Source organism: Pieris rapae, chromosome 16, assembly GCF_905147795.1.
Source record: "Pieris rapae chromosome 16, ilPieRapa1.1, whole genome shotgun sequence".
In the NCBI taxonomy this organism is placed as follows: domain Eukaryota; kingdom Metazoa; phylum Arthropoda; class Insecta; order Lepidoptera; family Pieridae; genus Pieris; species Pieris rapae.
The window spans coordinates 9,642,662-9,656,355 of record NC_059524.1 but is presented as its reverse complement, the minus strand read 5'-3'; the positions used below and the strand labels follow the sequence as shown (position 1 = coordinate 9,656,355).

The 13,694-nt window shown below is 33.2% G+C and overlaps 2 protein-coding genes across 6 annotated transcripts in view; one reads left to right on the top strand and one right to left on the bottom strand.

The window, feature by feature from the left end:
* The window catches only part of LOC111000076 (protein cramped), a 28,572-nt gene extending 20,577 nt beyond the window's left edge, over positions 1–7,995 (bottom strand). For 3 of the 5 annotated variants that reach the window (XM_045631720.1, XM_045631719.1, XM_045631721.1), the window contains exons 1-2: positions 7,809–7,995; positions 7,464–7,569 (exon numbers count right to left, since the gene is read on the bottom strand). Coding sequence is in view for 2 of the 5 variants with exons in the window: in XM_045631719.1 (XP_045487675.1) it covers positions 7,464–7,484 (21 nt within the window). In the remaining 3 variants the exon portion in view is untranslated. Of the gene's footprint in view, positions 1–7,463; positions 7,592–7,808 lie in introns of those variants that run through there. The other 2 variants (XM_045631718.1, XM_045631722.1) reach the window with 2 other exon arrangements.
* On the top strand, positions 1,698–6,906 carry LOC111000058 (lipase 1). Its single transcript, XM_022269394.2, has 7 exons — positions 1,698–1,944; positions 4,306–4,516; positions 4,672–4,783; positions 4,859–5,099; positions 5,559–5,714; positions 6,243–6,443; positions 6,725–6,906. The coding sequence occupies exons 1-7, from the start codon at positions 1,855–1,857 to the stop codon at positions 6,902–6,904; spliced, it is 1,191 nt and encodes a 396-aa protein (XP_022125086.2). The 5' UTR covers positions 1,698–1,854; the 3' UTR covers positions 6,905–6,906.
* Positions 7,996–13,694: the final 5,699 nt, after the last annotated feature.

Genomic DNA, 13,694 nt, shown 5'->3' with positions numbered 1-13,694 from the left:
GAACTGTCTTTTGTTTCTACTTGATTTTGTTGTCCGCATGTTGTATGCACGGCTTTTCCATATTTGTGTGCATTTGTAGGTACGTCAATTTGTGTCATGTCTCTCCAAATGATGTGTTGAAAACTAAATAAAAAATTACGAAACGGTCAAAACAACAAAATAAACAAGTCTTTATTATTATTTGGATAAAGAAACCTTTTAGTTTTAAATAATCAGTTTTATACAATCTTATACCCACATTAAAATAATTAAATCAGACATTTCTGCATGTCGTAAATTAGACTGTACATTTTATTTTACTTACTATAAATACTATTATATTTTTTTTAAAAAGACAGTTAAAGTGAGACTGTTTTTATATGTATTTTGTAGCAAATTACATTATTGTCGTCCTATGTATTAAATAATGTACGTATTTGTACATGTTAAATAATCGGTATTGGTAATCCGGATGATGAAGCACTCATATCTATTTATTTTAACAACTATTTGTACACAAATAGTTGAAAAAGCAGTAGGTTTTAAAGCAGTAGCAATTTACTGTTATAACTTTTAAATTCGTCTCTGTTACTCGTATTTCCATAGCTTGTTCAGCAACATTGGATAGGGGGTCTGAACATGCAAGACCATCTCTTCAGCTGGTATTGCTACAAGAACAGACAGTTAGACTTTGTCTAACCCTGAACCTGGAATGATACGAAAAGAATCCACGGTGAACTGTCAACATCTGGGTAATCAATCCCCTTGGTTTCATTTGTTTGATTATCGAAAAGGCCTTAACAACCTTTTAAAGGATAGTATTAAAATTTCAAATTAGATTAGTGATAGAATATAAGCTAAACGTGCTGCAAGTCAAAGTTAGTTATGTCAGCTATTTTCTAATATCTATAAAACAAATCGTTTTAGATAGACGCTGTTGATTAACGCCCAATAATAACCCAATAATTAATTCTCAATCTCAGATTGACAACAGTCTGAGATAAGACTGTGACAGTCGATCGATCCTCTATCTGCATCCGAATAACCGAACACTACGAAGACAATTTATTTTTAGCGACGGATAGAATGCAATCTCTTCGCTCTTTTCACTCATATTTGATAATCAATATAAACAAATAAAATAAATAAAACAATACATAATATTAAAAAATACATGTTCTATGTTGAAAACATATAAAATAGCTTTTTAATTATTTTAAAAACTAGTGTAAGTTAAAATCTTAAGATAGGATATTGGCACAGTTGAATTGTCATTTTATTACAAAGGTAAGGTCTATACACATACACAGATCCGACCTACCATGAATAGCTTGTATCGACAGATAGATATTACAATCCGTCGATTGGTAACTGGCACACTTTTATCAACATTTGGATTAAGATGTCTATCTCAGATGGGCAAAAATTGATTGAGATAGGCTATTGGGTTCGAGCCTTAGGGACTAAAAGGTATTTTAATTTTAACAATTTATTGATAATTAAAAAAATAAAAATATATTGCAAACTACATTTGTGTACTATTGAGTTTAATGTAAAAATGAAATAATATACCATGGCAAAGCCTAGACGGGTAGAACTAATTTATTGGGAACACTTGCGGACGCGCAATATTTACATTAGCAAAGGATATTATATATTTTCCTATTCAGTCAACAGTTTTATAATCATGGTATAACATAATTTCAATTCGTAAACGCGGATGTGCCAGTGCGGAATTTAAAATCATGTTAACAATAGTCACAACGATACGTAATCTGGTCTGAGGCTAACGTACACCAAATTCAAAATATTTTGAGTGCAATTAAAAAAATAGTGCATTAGAAAATATTTTTGTAGTGGTGTTTTGTTTAAGCTATGGAAATGTTTACACTTTCGTTTGCGCTTTTCACATTGCACGCATTCACCAGCGCCCAATTATTGCCTAAGGAGGCCTATGCAACGGTGGTACGTATATTTATCAAAGTTACTTGTAATTAAAATATGTATTACGATTTATTTAATCAGCCTAACTTATAATTGAGTTTTTTTTATTGTTGTCAAACTTATGGTCCAAATACTCGCCCAGGATATCTATAGCACCCTGTGTTTAAAAATTTAATCGGACAATATTAGATAATTTACATATATATTCTCGATAGTGCGGCAGTTTTCACAGTTATTATATTATTATTTAGATGAATAATTATCTATTTAAATATATATAATGATGAGCCTACGGCGATGTTATGAATCATTATATATACACTATTTAAATAAAATATCTATAGATGGAATAAATTTTCTGCTCATTTAAATTCGATTCTATTCAATCTATATATGTATTAATAAATAATAATTAACATTGCAATCTGACAATATAACGGTATAATAGATATCTGCTGATTATGCATAAAATCTCTCTTAATTTGATAAGACCTTGTTATCTTAGTTAAGACGTAAATATAGTAAACAATATTCTTAACACATAAACAAGCAATAACCAAAATGTTTAATGGCAATAAAAATAAGTGTTATGTTCGCACGCCCAATAGAATACAGATGGGAAAAAAATCTTTGAATGTTTAGTTTATCCTTAAAAAATTGCGATATGTCTACCATTTATAATTAAAAATTCCTCAGGTACTAGGGACATTTTTGTTCGAATTGTGTGTCCAAAAATATTAATTATTATAAGTATCATTTATGAAAAGAAGTTATTAATAAAAATCATACAAATACCTTAGAATTTTACGGTAAGTAAATAACATATATTATAAATATAACATATATTATATATTGTTTTTGGTAATTCGTTGCAGCTCCACCGTATACAAAGTATGCAAACTAACAATAATTGTGGCACTGCACATACAGAAAACCCAAATTCCAAACCAATATAATTAAGAAAATTATTATTATTTTACATAGAAAAAGCAGTATATTAAATGGATTTAATGCAGATTTCCACACAATGTTTTCCCTCACCATTCGACATAAAAAAATATGAAATAGCCAAATATTGTATCTTAGGGCCGCAATAATCAAGTCAAACAATGCTCGGGAAACCGTCAGCAGATCATAATAATGCAGACACAGGACAGGCGGCTAGTTAGCAAAAAATATATGTTTTACGACGAAGTGACATGAGAACTTTCTGACAAAGGACCTTGCCATTGAATAACATTAATGAGATGCTGCAGATTATTACTTCACTATCTACATCCATTACTTCTTTTATATGCGACGTAATCACTTCCTGTTTATTTGCACGCCGTGGAAACGCAAACATTAAACAGGCTTCTGCCTCCATCAATCAAATGTTTTGAACATTCATGTTAAGCCTTTTATGGAAAATAACGACGTAATCAGTTCAAAGGCTATTGTTTCTATTAAAGCGTTTGTCAGTAATTCTAATTGTTAATGCTAATTAATAACATATAATTACTGTAATCAATTATATACTTTTTTCTTAAGAGCGTTAAAAAACTTGTCCATCATCATTTTAATATGGGAAAATTATATCATATCTAATTGTATTTTGCACTTCCTAGATATTCGTATCACGGCGCAACAAAGGCGATTTATTGGTGCGTACGCGCATCACGTAAGCGCAAAATTCTGCTTGAATTCAAATGAGATCAACACAAAGAAAAAAGTTGCACCAAATATCTATTGTACGCATGAACATTAATAAGGAGAAAGTTTATGTCCAATAAACGTAAATTTTCATATAATTACACAAATCAAACCTACGGCTTCGTTTCCATTCCTTCATGTATTTTAAAAATATGTTTTTACCCACTACTAGTTGATTTAAATCTTAATGTGTTTCTTAGTTTGCACATATCGCGACACAAAAGGTCGATCGTGCTTTTGTGAAACAATTCACAAGCTTTAAACAAAACTTTCCAAACATCGGTAAAGCAATTCTGCCTGATTACGATATTCTTATATAAATAAACTAAATAAAATTATTGTTCTAAAAACATTATTTTGATAACAACGTTTATATATTTTATTTGATAATTTTTTTAATGTGGAATTCATCAGAAACGAACTCGTCACTTAACTTCTTCAGTTACCTTTTTTTATAGTTCAACAGTTCGATAAACTTTATCAAAATATCAATCTTGATCACGAATCTAATTGCAGTTTTTGTCTTCGTTAGGGCCATGTCATGGTTTTGTAGTTGGAACACAAAACTTCCTTAATTTTTTCTTCTCGGTATTTTTTTACCAGTTTAATCACAGGCTTACACAGCGATTAATAGGTCTTATGTATTTATTAATTGCGCACAAAGACGTAAAAAATATTGGTATTTTCCAGCCTCAGCTTATTTCATCAGCCGGTTATCCTGTGAACAAGTACAGGGTGACTACAGAGGATGGTTACATACTTCAGATGTACAGAATCCCAGCAGGAAGACGAACCGCTAGGAGATCGGATAATGTGAAAGGGAAAAGACCTGTGCTACTGATGCATGGGCTGATGGGCAGCTCCGACAACTTTCTTATTATGGGCCCGGATAAAAGTTTAGGTATGTAGGCTTTACAAGCCAAGGCTAAATACGTTTAATAAAACAGCAGCAAAAAATATTAGCCAGCACTCAAAGCTTTCATAAAAATTTGATAAAAAAACTAGGATTTTGAAGAATTATAGAAAAAAGGTGTATATTAAAACAATCTATTTCAGGATATATACTCGCCGATGCAGGATATGATGTATGGCTGGGGAACATGCGTGGCACTGTGCACTCCGCCCATCGAAATCTCACGAGGCTAGACGCGAAATTTTGGAATTTTAGGTAAAATTAACTGAAATTACGATAATAATCATGTCGAGTTTAGTCTCAGAGTCTAATAAGTATCCTATATTCTAGTTTTGATGAACACGGTAAATACGATTTGCCAGCGATGATAGACAAGGTTCTAAGCGTTACTAAGCTCGACAGACTCTTCTACATCGGCCACTCAATGGGAACAACCAATTTCTTCGTCATGATGTCCGAAAAACCAGAATACAATGAGAAAATTGTCGCATTCATCGCCCTCGCACCAGCTGTATATATTGGAACTATAAAACCGGTCGTCCAGTTATTATTGAGGGACTTAAATTTAACGGTGAGTAAAGATTTCTATATAATTTAGAAAAAAGGTGTTAATTAAGTCATTGAAAACATCCCACGCGTTATATAGTCTCACAGCTGGGTATTCCACTTTAAAAAAAATTAGTATATCCGCCTTTAAAGGCCGATTACAACAAAAAATATAATAAATCAACCCCTTTTTTTTAAGTTTTCGTTTCGGAAAACCGAACAGTCTCTGGGCTAGCTTAGCAAAATGTTCCATATTGATATGTACTAAAAAGGTAGGTTAGGCATTAAGAAGAAACGAAGTTCGCGGCAGCTAGTAGTTCTATAAAATAAAAGCCGTACCCCGCTACCATACACCAAAGTATGGACATATACAGAGACTTTACTACTGCCGTACGGTTGTTTTAATTAATTCACAAATATAACATATATTTGTAAATGAAATACTACAGTAGGAAGGCTTCACATTCCCTTTATTTGGTTGCAGAACAGATTGCGAGCGCAAGGCATATATTCCTCGGAGATTGTAAAAAATCAGTGGCAAATAGTAGCTGCTACTTGTATGGGACAGAAAATTGAAGAAAATATGTGTGTGAGAGTCGTCTCTTTGATCGTGGGGGAGAACAACGCGGAGGTAGATTTAGTACGTATATTTCAGCTTAAACTCTTATTATCATTTAGGTTAACATTATAGACAGTTTGTGACGTTTTTATTAGAATAAAATAGTAAGATTGAGAATTAACTTTCAAAAAAATGAATATGACAAATCCAAAATGGCAGTCATTAATATTTATTTATTTTCAGACGTATTCACTAGGGGTTTTACAAGTACATACTTGTAAGATTTGACATAAATGAAAATCGACTGATGAAGGAATTTCGAATATTCAACTGGTTCATTTATCTCTCTATTCTATAATAATCAACAGAATGTAAACAAGAACCGCTTATGTTTAGAGTATATTTTTCTGACACCACTTAACTAGCCTAGATACTGAAGATAGAAAATTTATGATGTCGAAATGCACTGCATTTCAGTTCTGAATCATAACTGTAGCAATAAGACTGTTAAAATTAGAATTTGGTGCACTTAAAGTTAAACAAATAGGTAGGTTTAAGACTTACATTAATGTATAAAATTACCCTAGATTTTTCAACTGTAACTTTCAGAGTATGTTGCCAGTTATAATTTCCAGAGTACAACCAGGTAGTTGGCAACAATATGAACACTATGCAAAAATAGTTGAATCTGATGTATTCACCGCTTGGGAGGATGGTTTTAATGGAACCATCAGACCTTATAACTTATCAAATGTTAAAGTGCCAGTGGAAATCATATATGGAGAAAATGATCAACTTGTCCATAAAACGGTAAGTCCTTATAGGTAGGTTAAAGTAGAATGGCAGAATTTACAATAATATTTGCTTTGCCTATATCATTAAGTATCTAATTCAAAGAAGATTATTCTGGTGTGTTGGGTCTTAAGAAGTCCCAGCTCTTACATGGTTTTGTTTACCAAATGAGGAAGTATTGTTTCCTTTCATCTATAAAAAAACAAAAATTGGAACACACATCTTCAGGAGTAATAGAGGAGCCCTCACTTTACACACTATTATATTAAAACATTTAAGAGATATAAAATTATTTTCAGCAAGTACTGAAGTTGGCTGATGAGCTCAAAGAAATTGGTGTATTAGAAGATGTAAGATCTGCATGTTTGTGTCCCAAATGGAACCATTTCGACTTTGTTGTTGCCAAGAATGTTGGAAAATTATTTAATATACCTTTGGTGAAAGATGTTAACCGGTTATACAATAAATATGGTTCCTAATATTTTATACAATGTCATTATTTAGATAACATCAAATACCAACAAATAATGGTAATAATTGAAAAGTTTACTGCTTGTATACTTCAATGTGTGTGTATGTGATCTGTGCATATTTAGTGAGCAGATACCCTAGACCATCAAAGATGGCATTTTGTTATCTCAAAAATATCAATTCACATAAGATTGTTAAGCCAACAACATTCTACTATAAAAGTTCACTTTTATGATAGATACTCTTAATTTGCTTATACAGTTAAGAATGAAAGTCAATAGTATGTTAATTTGCATGCCCAAAAAGAAAACAAAAGAAATGCACACCATTGATTTTCTAGGCACACTAAAAACTGAATACCAATAATAAGATTTATAAACAAAAGCAATATTTGATTGCTTTTGGAGTTTATGGAATATGACTGTAAGTTAAAAAATCTTTGGAACCTCAACTACACAATAATTATTTACAAAATGACTAGTAGCTTTTTAGAATATATGTATATAATTTTGTACTCAAATACTAATGATTATAACATGCATATAATGCATCAGAAACAATTCTTACCTTATTTATACAGGATTTCATTGCTGTTGCATCCTTAGAGCTTGTTTTATTTTGTTATATTGACTGGTACTTTAGGGTCCATTGCCAGTTTGTATTTTAAGCAAAGCTTCAAAAAGTTGAGATTAATTCTAGTAAAAAATAAAGTAACTATTTATTCTCATAAGGACATATTAACTATCAATGTAAAAGTGTGATTTTCTGATGCAATTGCATTAATATCATATTAATGAAATGCGTGCTTATTACTTACTTACTGATATCCATCAAATTTTAACATTACTCTCAATACTTGCATTTTTTATTAATTACTCTGTTTAAGACTATGAATGAGTTGAGAATGCTTACCTATATATAAATTTTCAAAATGCCATCTTATTTGATAACAAACTAGTATATTCAGAAAATTATGGTCCCAAGAAGGTATAGTTTTCATTATTCAACATGCATTTTATTTACATAGTCATTACAAATATTTCAATTGATAAAATTCACAATTTTTATTCACAGCTAAATTGTGTAAATAATATTTAACTACAAAAGTCAAAACATTAAACAACCATTAAAAAACTATCACAGATAACTACGTTTTATAAATGCACAGTGCTATGTATGAATCCCGTACGTCAACATGTCATTCACAATAATCAATGTCTTTTCAGAATCTCATTTTAAGGAAGACTTTAAAAAGTTTGAATGATATTTGACAACCGCCATGACAAACTGTGTGTGTTATGAGGCTGGGCCATGCATGCATACCCTTGCATTTGGCAAGGCTTAAACCTTTTGCCTGACGACTCATTTGAGTGTGGCAATGACGTTGGGGGTTTTAACCATATATTTTTTGCCTGTAATAGACATGACCGTTCCGCTTTTATTTCCTCGCTTTTATCCATAAATATTCCTTTTCCTACTTCTATTTCTGTCCTTTTATCTAATATAAATATTGATGTATGTATATAACATTTTAGCCATTTTCATTTTTCATAACAATATAAAATTATAACCTATGTTTTATGTATATTCGTACTTATAATAAAATTTATCTGATCCTTTTCCAAATTCCGTACTAATTTCCTATCCAATAAACCTAATAATGCACTTCCTAACTTTTGTACATGGCTGACGCACAAACCGTGCAGGCCAAGAAAGGGAAAAAAAAAAAAAAAAAACTGTGTGTGTTGTTAAACTTTAATGTTTTATTAGACACAAGTCACAACAACTAACAAGCCGAAAAAAAAGCGCGGGAAGTGTAAAAATAGGCGGGCGTCTTTTTTTTGGCTTAACTTTTGAAAATTAAATTAAAATAAAAAATACAGGATCAGTTAAGTTATAAGGTGTATATAGTAGTAGTTATTGTTGATTATTTATATTTTTAGTTTGTCTTAATAGCCTGGTAAGTTATTTTATTTTATTATATGTAGATAAGAATTTTTCTCTTGTCGTCCATGATGGAGCCCGAAGACCCTGGAGGGACATCCCTCCAGGTGTCTCATGTAGTTACAATCGATGCGTCTGGAATGGAAACGGAAGGTTCCATTATCGATACAGACTGTTCGGATAGCACGAAGTCTGTTAAAAGAAAAAGAGTATCTGTGAGAAATGAAAAAAAGAGAAAAAGTTCCCAAAATTTCCCTAATGATTTAAAAGACAATATAACTCCTAAAGTCATCGAGTCTGATGTAAAAACAACAGAAATACCCCCAAATGAGGCTGCCCACTCTAACAATATTTCAATTAATCCTCGCGTTGCTAGGTCGCTTTACCAGGCGTCAGACCCTGCGCCTTATGTTGTCCATGTTCAAAAAATCATGGAAACAAATCAAACCGGATCTGTTCACCCCATACAATTTGGATTTTTCCTTAAAAAAAATTATGTAAAAAGCATTGTAGAGGGAAGTATAAAAAAAATAGGGAGGAATATGTTGTCATTGCAATTTGAGACATTTAAAGATGCTAACTTATTTTTAAATCATAAATCTCTCAACACAAATAAATACAAAGCCTTTATTCCGGCTTTCACAATCACCCGCATGGGAATTGTGAGAGGTGTTCCGTGTGAATGGGATGAAAAAGAAATTTTAGAAAACATTGAGCTTCCGCAGAATTGTGGAAGTCTTTTGAAAGTTCGGAGGTTAAACAGGAAAATCTTTGAAGGAGAGAATTCCAAGTTCATTCCAACTGAGACTGTAGTCTTAACCTTTGATGGGAAGATCTTACCTCCCAAGGTCTTTATATGCTACAACTCCCTACCTGTAGACCTTTATATTTACCCCACACTGCAATGTTTCAATTGCTGCCGTTTTGGTCACACCAAAATGCAATGCAGAGGCACTCCAAGGTGTTACAAATGTGGTGACAACCATTCAAGTATTAGTTGCAAGACTGAAAGGGATGATGCTGTGTGTATCTTATGCTCTGGTTCTCATTTTGCAACGGATAAAAAGTGCCCAGAGTATGCTAGGCAAAAAGCTATTAAAGAAACAATGGCTAAAAAGTCAATATCATATTCAGAAGCCAGTAAAGTCCATCCACCAATTTCTAAATCTTATGCAGACGTTGTTGCTTCTGCGTCATCGGCCCATTCTGGTCCGAATATTTCTTATTCCAGTCCCTATAATTTAACAAGCCCTACTAAGACTTCCACACAGTCATTTAGGAAAACAGTATTCATGAAACCCAAAGCTCGTCCTAAAAATGTAAGTAAGGGATATGATCAAAAAACGCATGCAGAGCTTATCCAAGATTACAGCAACATTCCTTCCTTTTCTAAAGGTTGTCTCAACAACTATAATGATTTGTCAGAAATAATAACAAAGGATCTCATCATTTCTATAATACAGTACCTTTCACAATCTGACATAATTAAAATACCGTCCAACGATGCCCCTTCTACAAAAAGTTTTTTAACTAATGGACAGTCAAGACCATCCTCAAAACCAGTCTCTGGTGATTCAATGGAATTGCCGGAGCATTAATAGTAAAAAAAGTGACCTAATTTTTTTATTAAATAATTACAAACCATTTGCCGTCTCTCTTCAAGAGACTTGGCTTCGTCCCGGATTCAATTTTAGAATTCAAGGACATATCTGTCTTAGAGAAGACAGAACAGATGGGTATGGTGGAGTTGCACTTATTCTTAGAGGAGGTGTGCCATTTGTTCACATACCCATCCCCAATCACAGTGATAAATTTTCTATTATTGCTGCTAGTGTAAATAATATTTGTATTGTAAATATATATATACCTCACCCTTCCACTGAAGTCTTTGACAATATTTGTAGCATTCTATCTTCCCTCCCGCGCCCTATTTTGGTCACGGGAGATTTCAATGCACAACATACTATGTGGGGAAGTTTTAAGTCTGATCATTATGGGGCTAGAATCTTGGACATCTTAGATGATTATAATTTATGCCTTCTAAACACCGGTTGTCCTACTAGAAGGACACAGCCCCATGAGGGTATTAGTGCACCAGATCTTACCCTGTGTAGCCCTTCCCTTGCTCCTACATTAAACTGGTGGACTCTATCGTCTTCATACGGAAGCGATCACTTTCCAGTAATTGTATCATTTCCTCAAAAAATTAGAGAACAGACAAAGGCTCCTCCCCGTCTTAAATATAAACTTAAGGAAGTCAACTGGTCATTATTTAAAGATAAAGTTCAACAAAATTTAACAACCATACCTCCAGTAAATGACAGCAATAATCATTTTTGTGCTGAAGCTTTAACACAAGCCCTATTACAGGCTGCTGAGGAAGTTTTTCCAATTAAAAATAAAAGTGGCAATGGGTATATTCCATCACCACCTTGGTGGGACAGTGAGTGTTCTGCGGCTGTAGCGGAGAGAAAGAAATCTGAAAGGAATTACAGAGAAAATTCTACAACACAAAATTTTAATATTCTTAGTAATCTTATAACTAAAACACGTAAATTATTAAAGCAAAAAAAATTCAAAGGCTGGAAATCTTTTTGTGCCTCAATTTCACCAGACATTTCTCCATCGGAAGTTTGGCAAAATATTTGGAGATTCAGATCTGCCTTTAAACCTCCTAGATCTCATTTTATGGATAGCAGTACAGTTGATTTGTTTCTAGACAAATTAGCTCCACCATATGTGCCATTTATAGATAATATTTCTTTTCACTCACAGCCTTCTTTCCTCTCCCAGCACAGAAGTAGTGATTCACTCATTTCGTTTAGCCTTTCAGAACTCAAAGGGGTTCTTTCAAAACTTAGGGACTCAGCCCCAGGTTGTGATGGAATTCCATATTCTTTTCTTCAAAACCTAAATGACTCCAGCCTTTCTTATTTTCTCAGTTTAATTAATTCAATTTTAACATCAGGTAATATTCCTCCATCATGGAAAATCCACGAAGTTATCCTAATACATAAGCCTAACAAACCGATTAATGATCCATCATCATACAGACCAATTGCATTAGCTTCAGTTATATCCAAAATTTCTGAACATTTAGTTAAAAATAGGTTAGAATGGTTTATTGAGAGTAACGGGTTATTATCTCCAAACCAGTTTGGATTTAGGAAAGGCAGGGGTACTATGGATAGTCTCAGTATATTTATGACAGACTTAAGATTGGCATTTTCATACAACAAGCCTGTGATAGCAGCATTCTTAGATGTGTCTGCAGCCTATGATAATGTCAACCTTATAATTCTGAAACAAAAAATGATTAATTTGAATATCCCACAAATTTTTATAAGTTTCATAATAAATCTTCTCTCTGGTAGAATGCTTAAAGTAATGTCAGAAGATTCCTACCAATCCCGTATTGCCTGGAAAGGTTTACCACAGGGATCAGTTTTGAGTCCCTTACTTTACAATATATATTCTCATGATCTGGAAGCCTCCCTTAAGGGTAAAGTTAACTCACTCCAATATGCAGATGATTTACTCTTATATATCTCAGGTAATTCTATTGACAACATATCTGATACTATGACATACTCCCTTCAGTTGCTAAAAGTCTGGCTGGACAATAACTCTCTAAGCCTTTCAGTTCATAAAAGTATAATAGTCTTATTTTCACGTATGAGACTTCCTCCATCAGTAACTGTATTTTATAATAATATTAGAGTTCCTGTTAAAAGTGAAGCAACATTTCTTGGGGTAATTTTAGACTCGAAACTTACAGGAAGCTCTCATTGCAAATATATAAGTGCCAAATGTGAGAAGATCCTAAATATACTGCGTTGTCTCTCTGGAGTTTGGTGGGGAGCCCACCCTTTCTCTTTAAAGCTTCTATATAATGCACTAATAAGGAGTATTTTAGACTATGGAACATTTATACTTGAACCCTGTAGTGCAGTAGCTCTCCATAAGTTAAACATTATCCAGTCTAAGGCTCTGAGAATAATTACTGGGGCTATGAGATCGAGCCCTATTAACGCTTTGCAGGTCGAATGTTCTGAAGCTCCCCTGCACCTCAGACGACAATTTCTTTGTGACAGGTTCCTGTTTAGGGCATTACAAGTCTATAATCATCCTCTTTATTCTAAGTTACGGTCTCTGTTGGAATGTATGAATTACCCGTACTGGGCTCATAAATCGCCGCCATGCCTTATTATTAGTCTCCAAAAATACTTAGCTCTTCAAGCTCCAACACACAGATCACAATTCCTTCCTATATTTTGTGTTAACTATGATGCATTAACATTAGATCCTACTATTTTGTTTGACTTCGGTATAAGTAAACAAGATCTTTCTGCAAATGCCAAATTTACTGATATTATTGACAGTGACAGCCAATGGAAACATTACCATTTAATTTTTTGTGATGCTTCCAAACCCGGTCCCGAGGAGTGTGTGGGAATTGGCGTTTTCCATCAACAGTTTGACATTGTACAGAAAATAAAATTACCTCCAGAGACTTCAGTATTTACTGGAGAATGCTTTGGTCTGCTGAGGTCTCTGGAGTACATTTTAATAATGAAGCTTAAAAAGTCAATAATTTTAACTGACGCTAAAAGTGTCCTCCAAGCGTTGAAAAGATTTCCTTTTAGCCGTAATATAAATAATCACCCAGTAATTATTGCATGTCGCGATTTATTATATCAATGCTTCATCAAAAAGTACACTGTATCTTTTGCTTGGATTCCGGGTCACTCAGGTATCTTTGGCAATACCAAGGCTGATAGGCTTGCCAAAGCTGCGGTCAATGACGGAGACCTGGTTCCATACAAAAAATTTTCTTGTGATTTAACTCTCCTT

Excerpts from the sequence above, each read along its gene's own strand:
- LOC111000058 (XM_022269394.2), top strand. The coding sequence starts at position 1,855 with ATGGAAATGTTTACACTTTCGTTTGCGCTTTTCACATTGCACGCATTC. Across the intron at positions 1,945-4,305 it reads AGGAGGCCTATGCAACGGTG|CCTCAGCTTATTTCATCAGC; the intron begins GTACGTATATTT and ends GGTATTTTCCAG. Across the intron at positions 5,100-5,558 it reads TGAGGGACTTAAATTTAACG|AACAGATTGCGAGCGCAAGG; the intron begins GTGAGTAAAGAT and ends ATTTGGTTGCAG.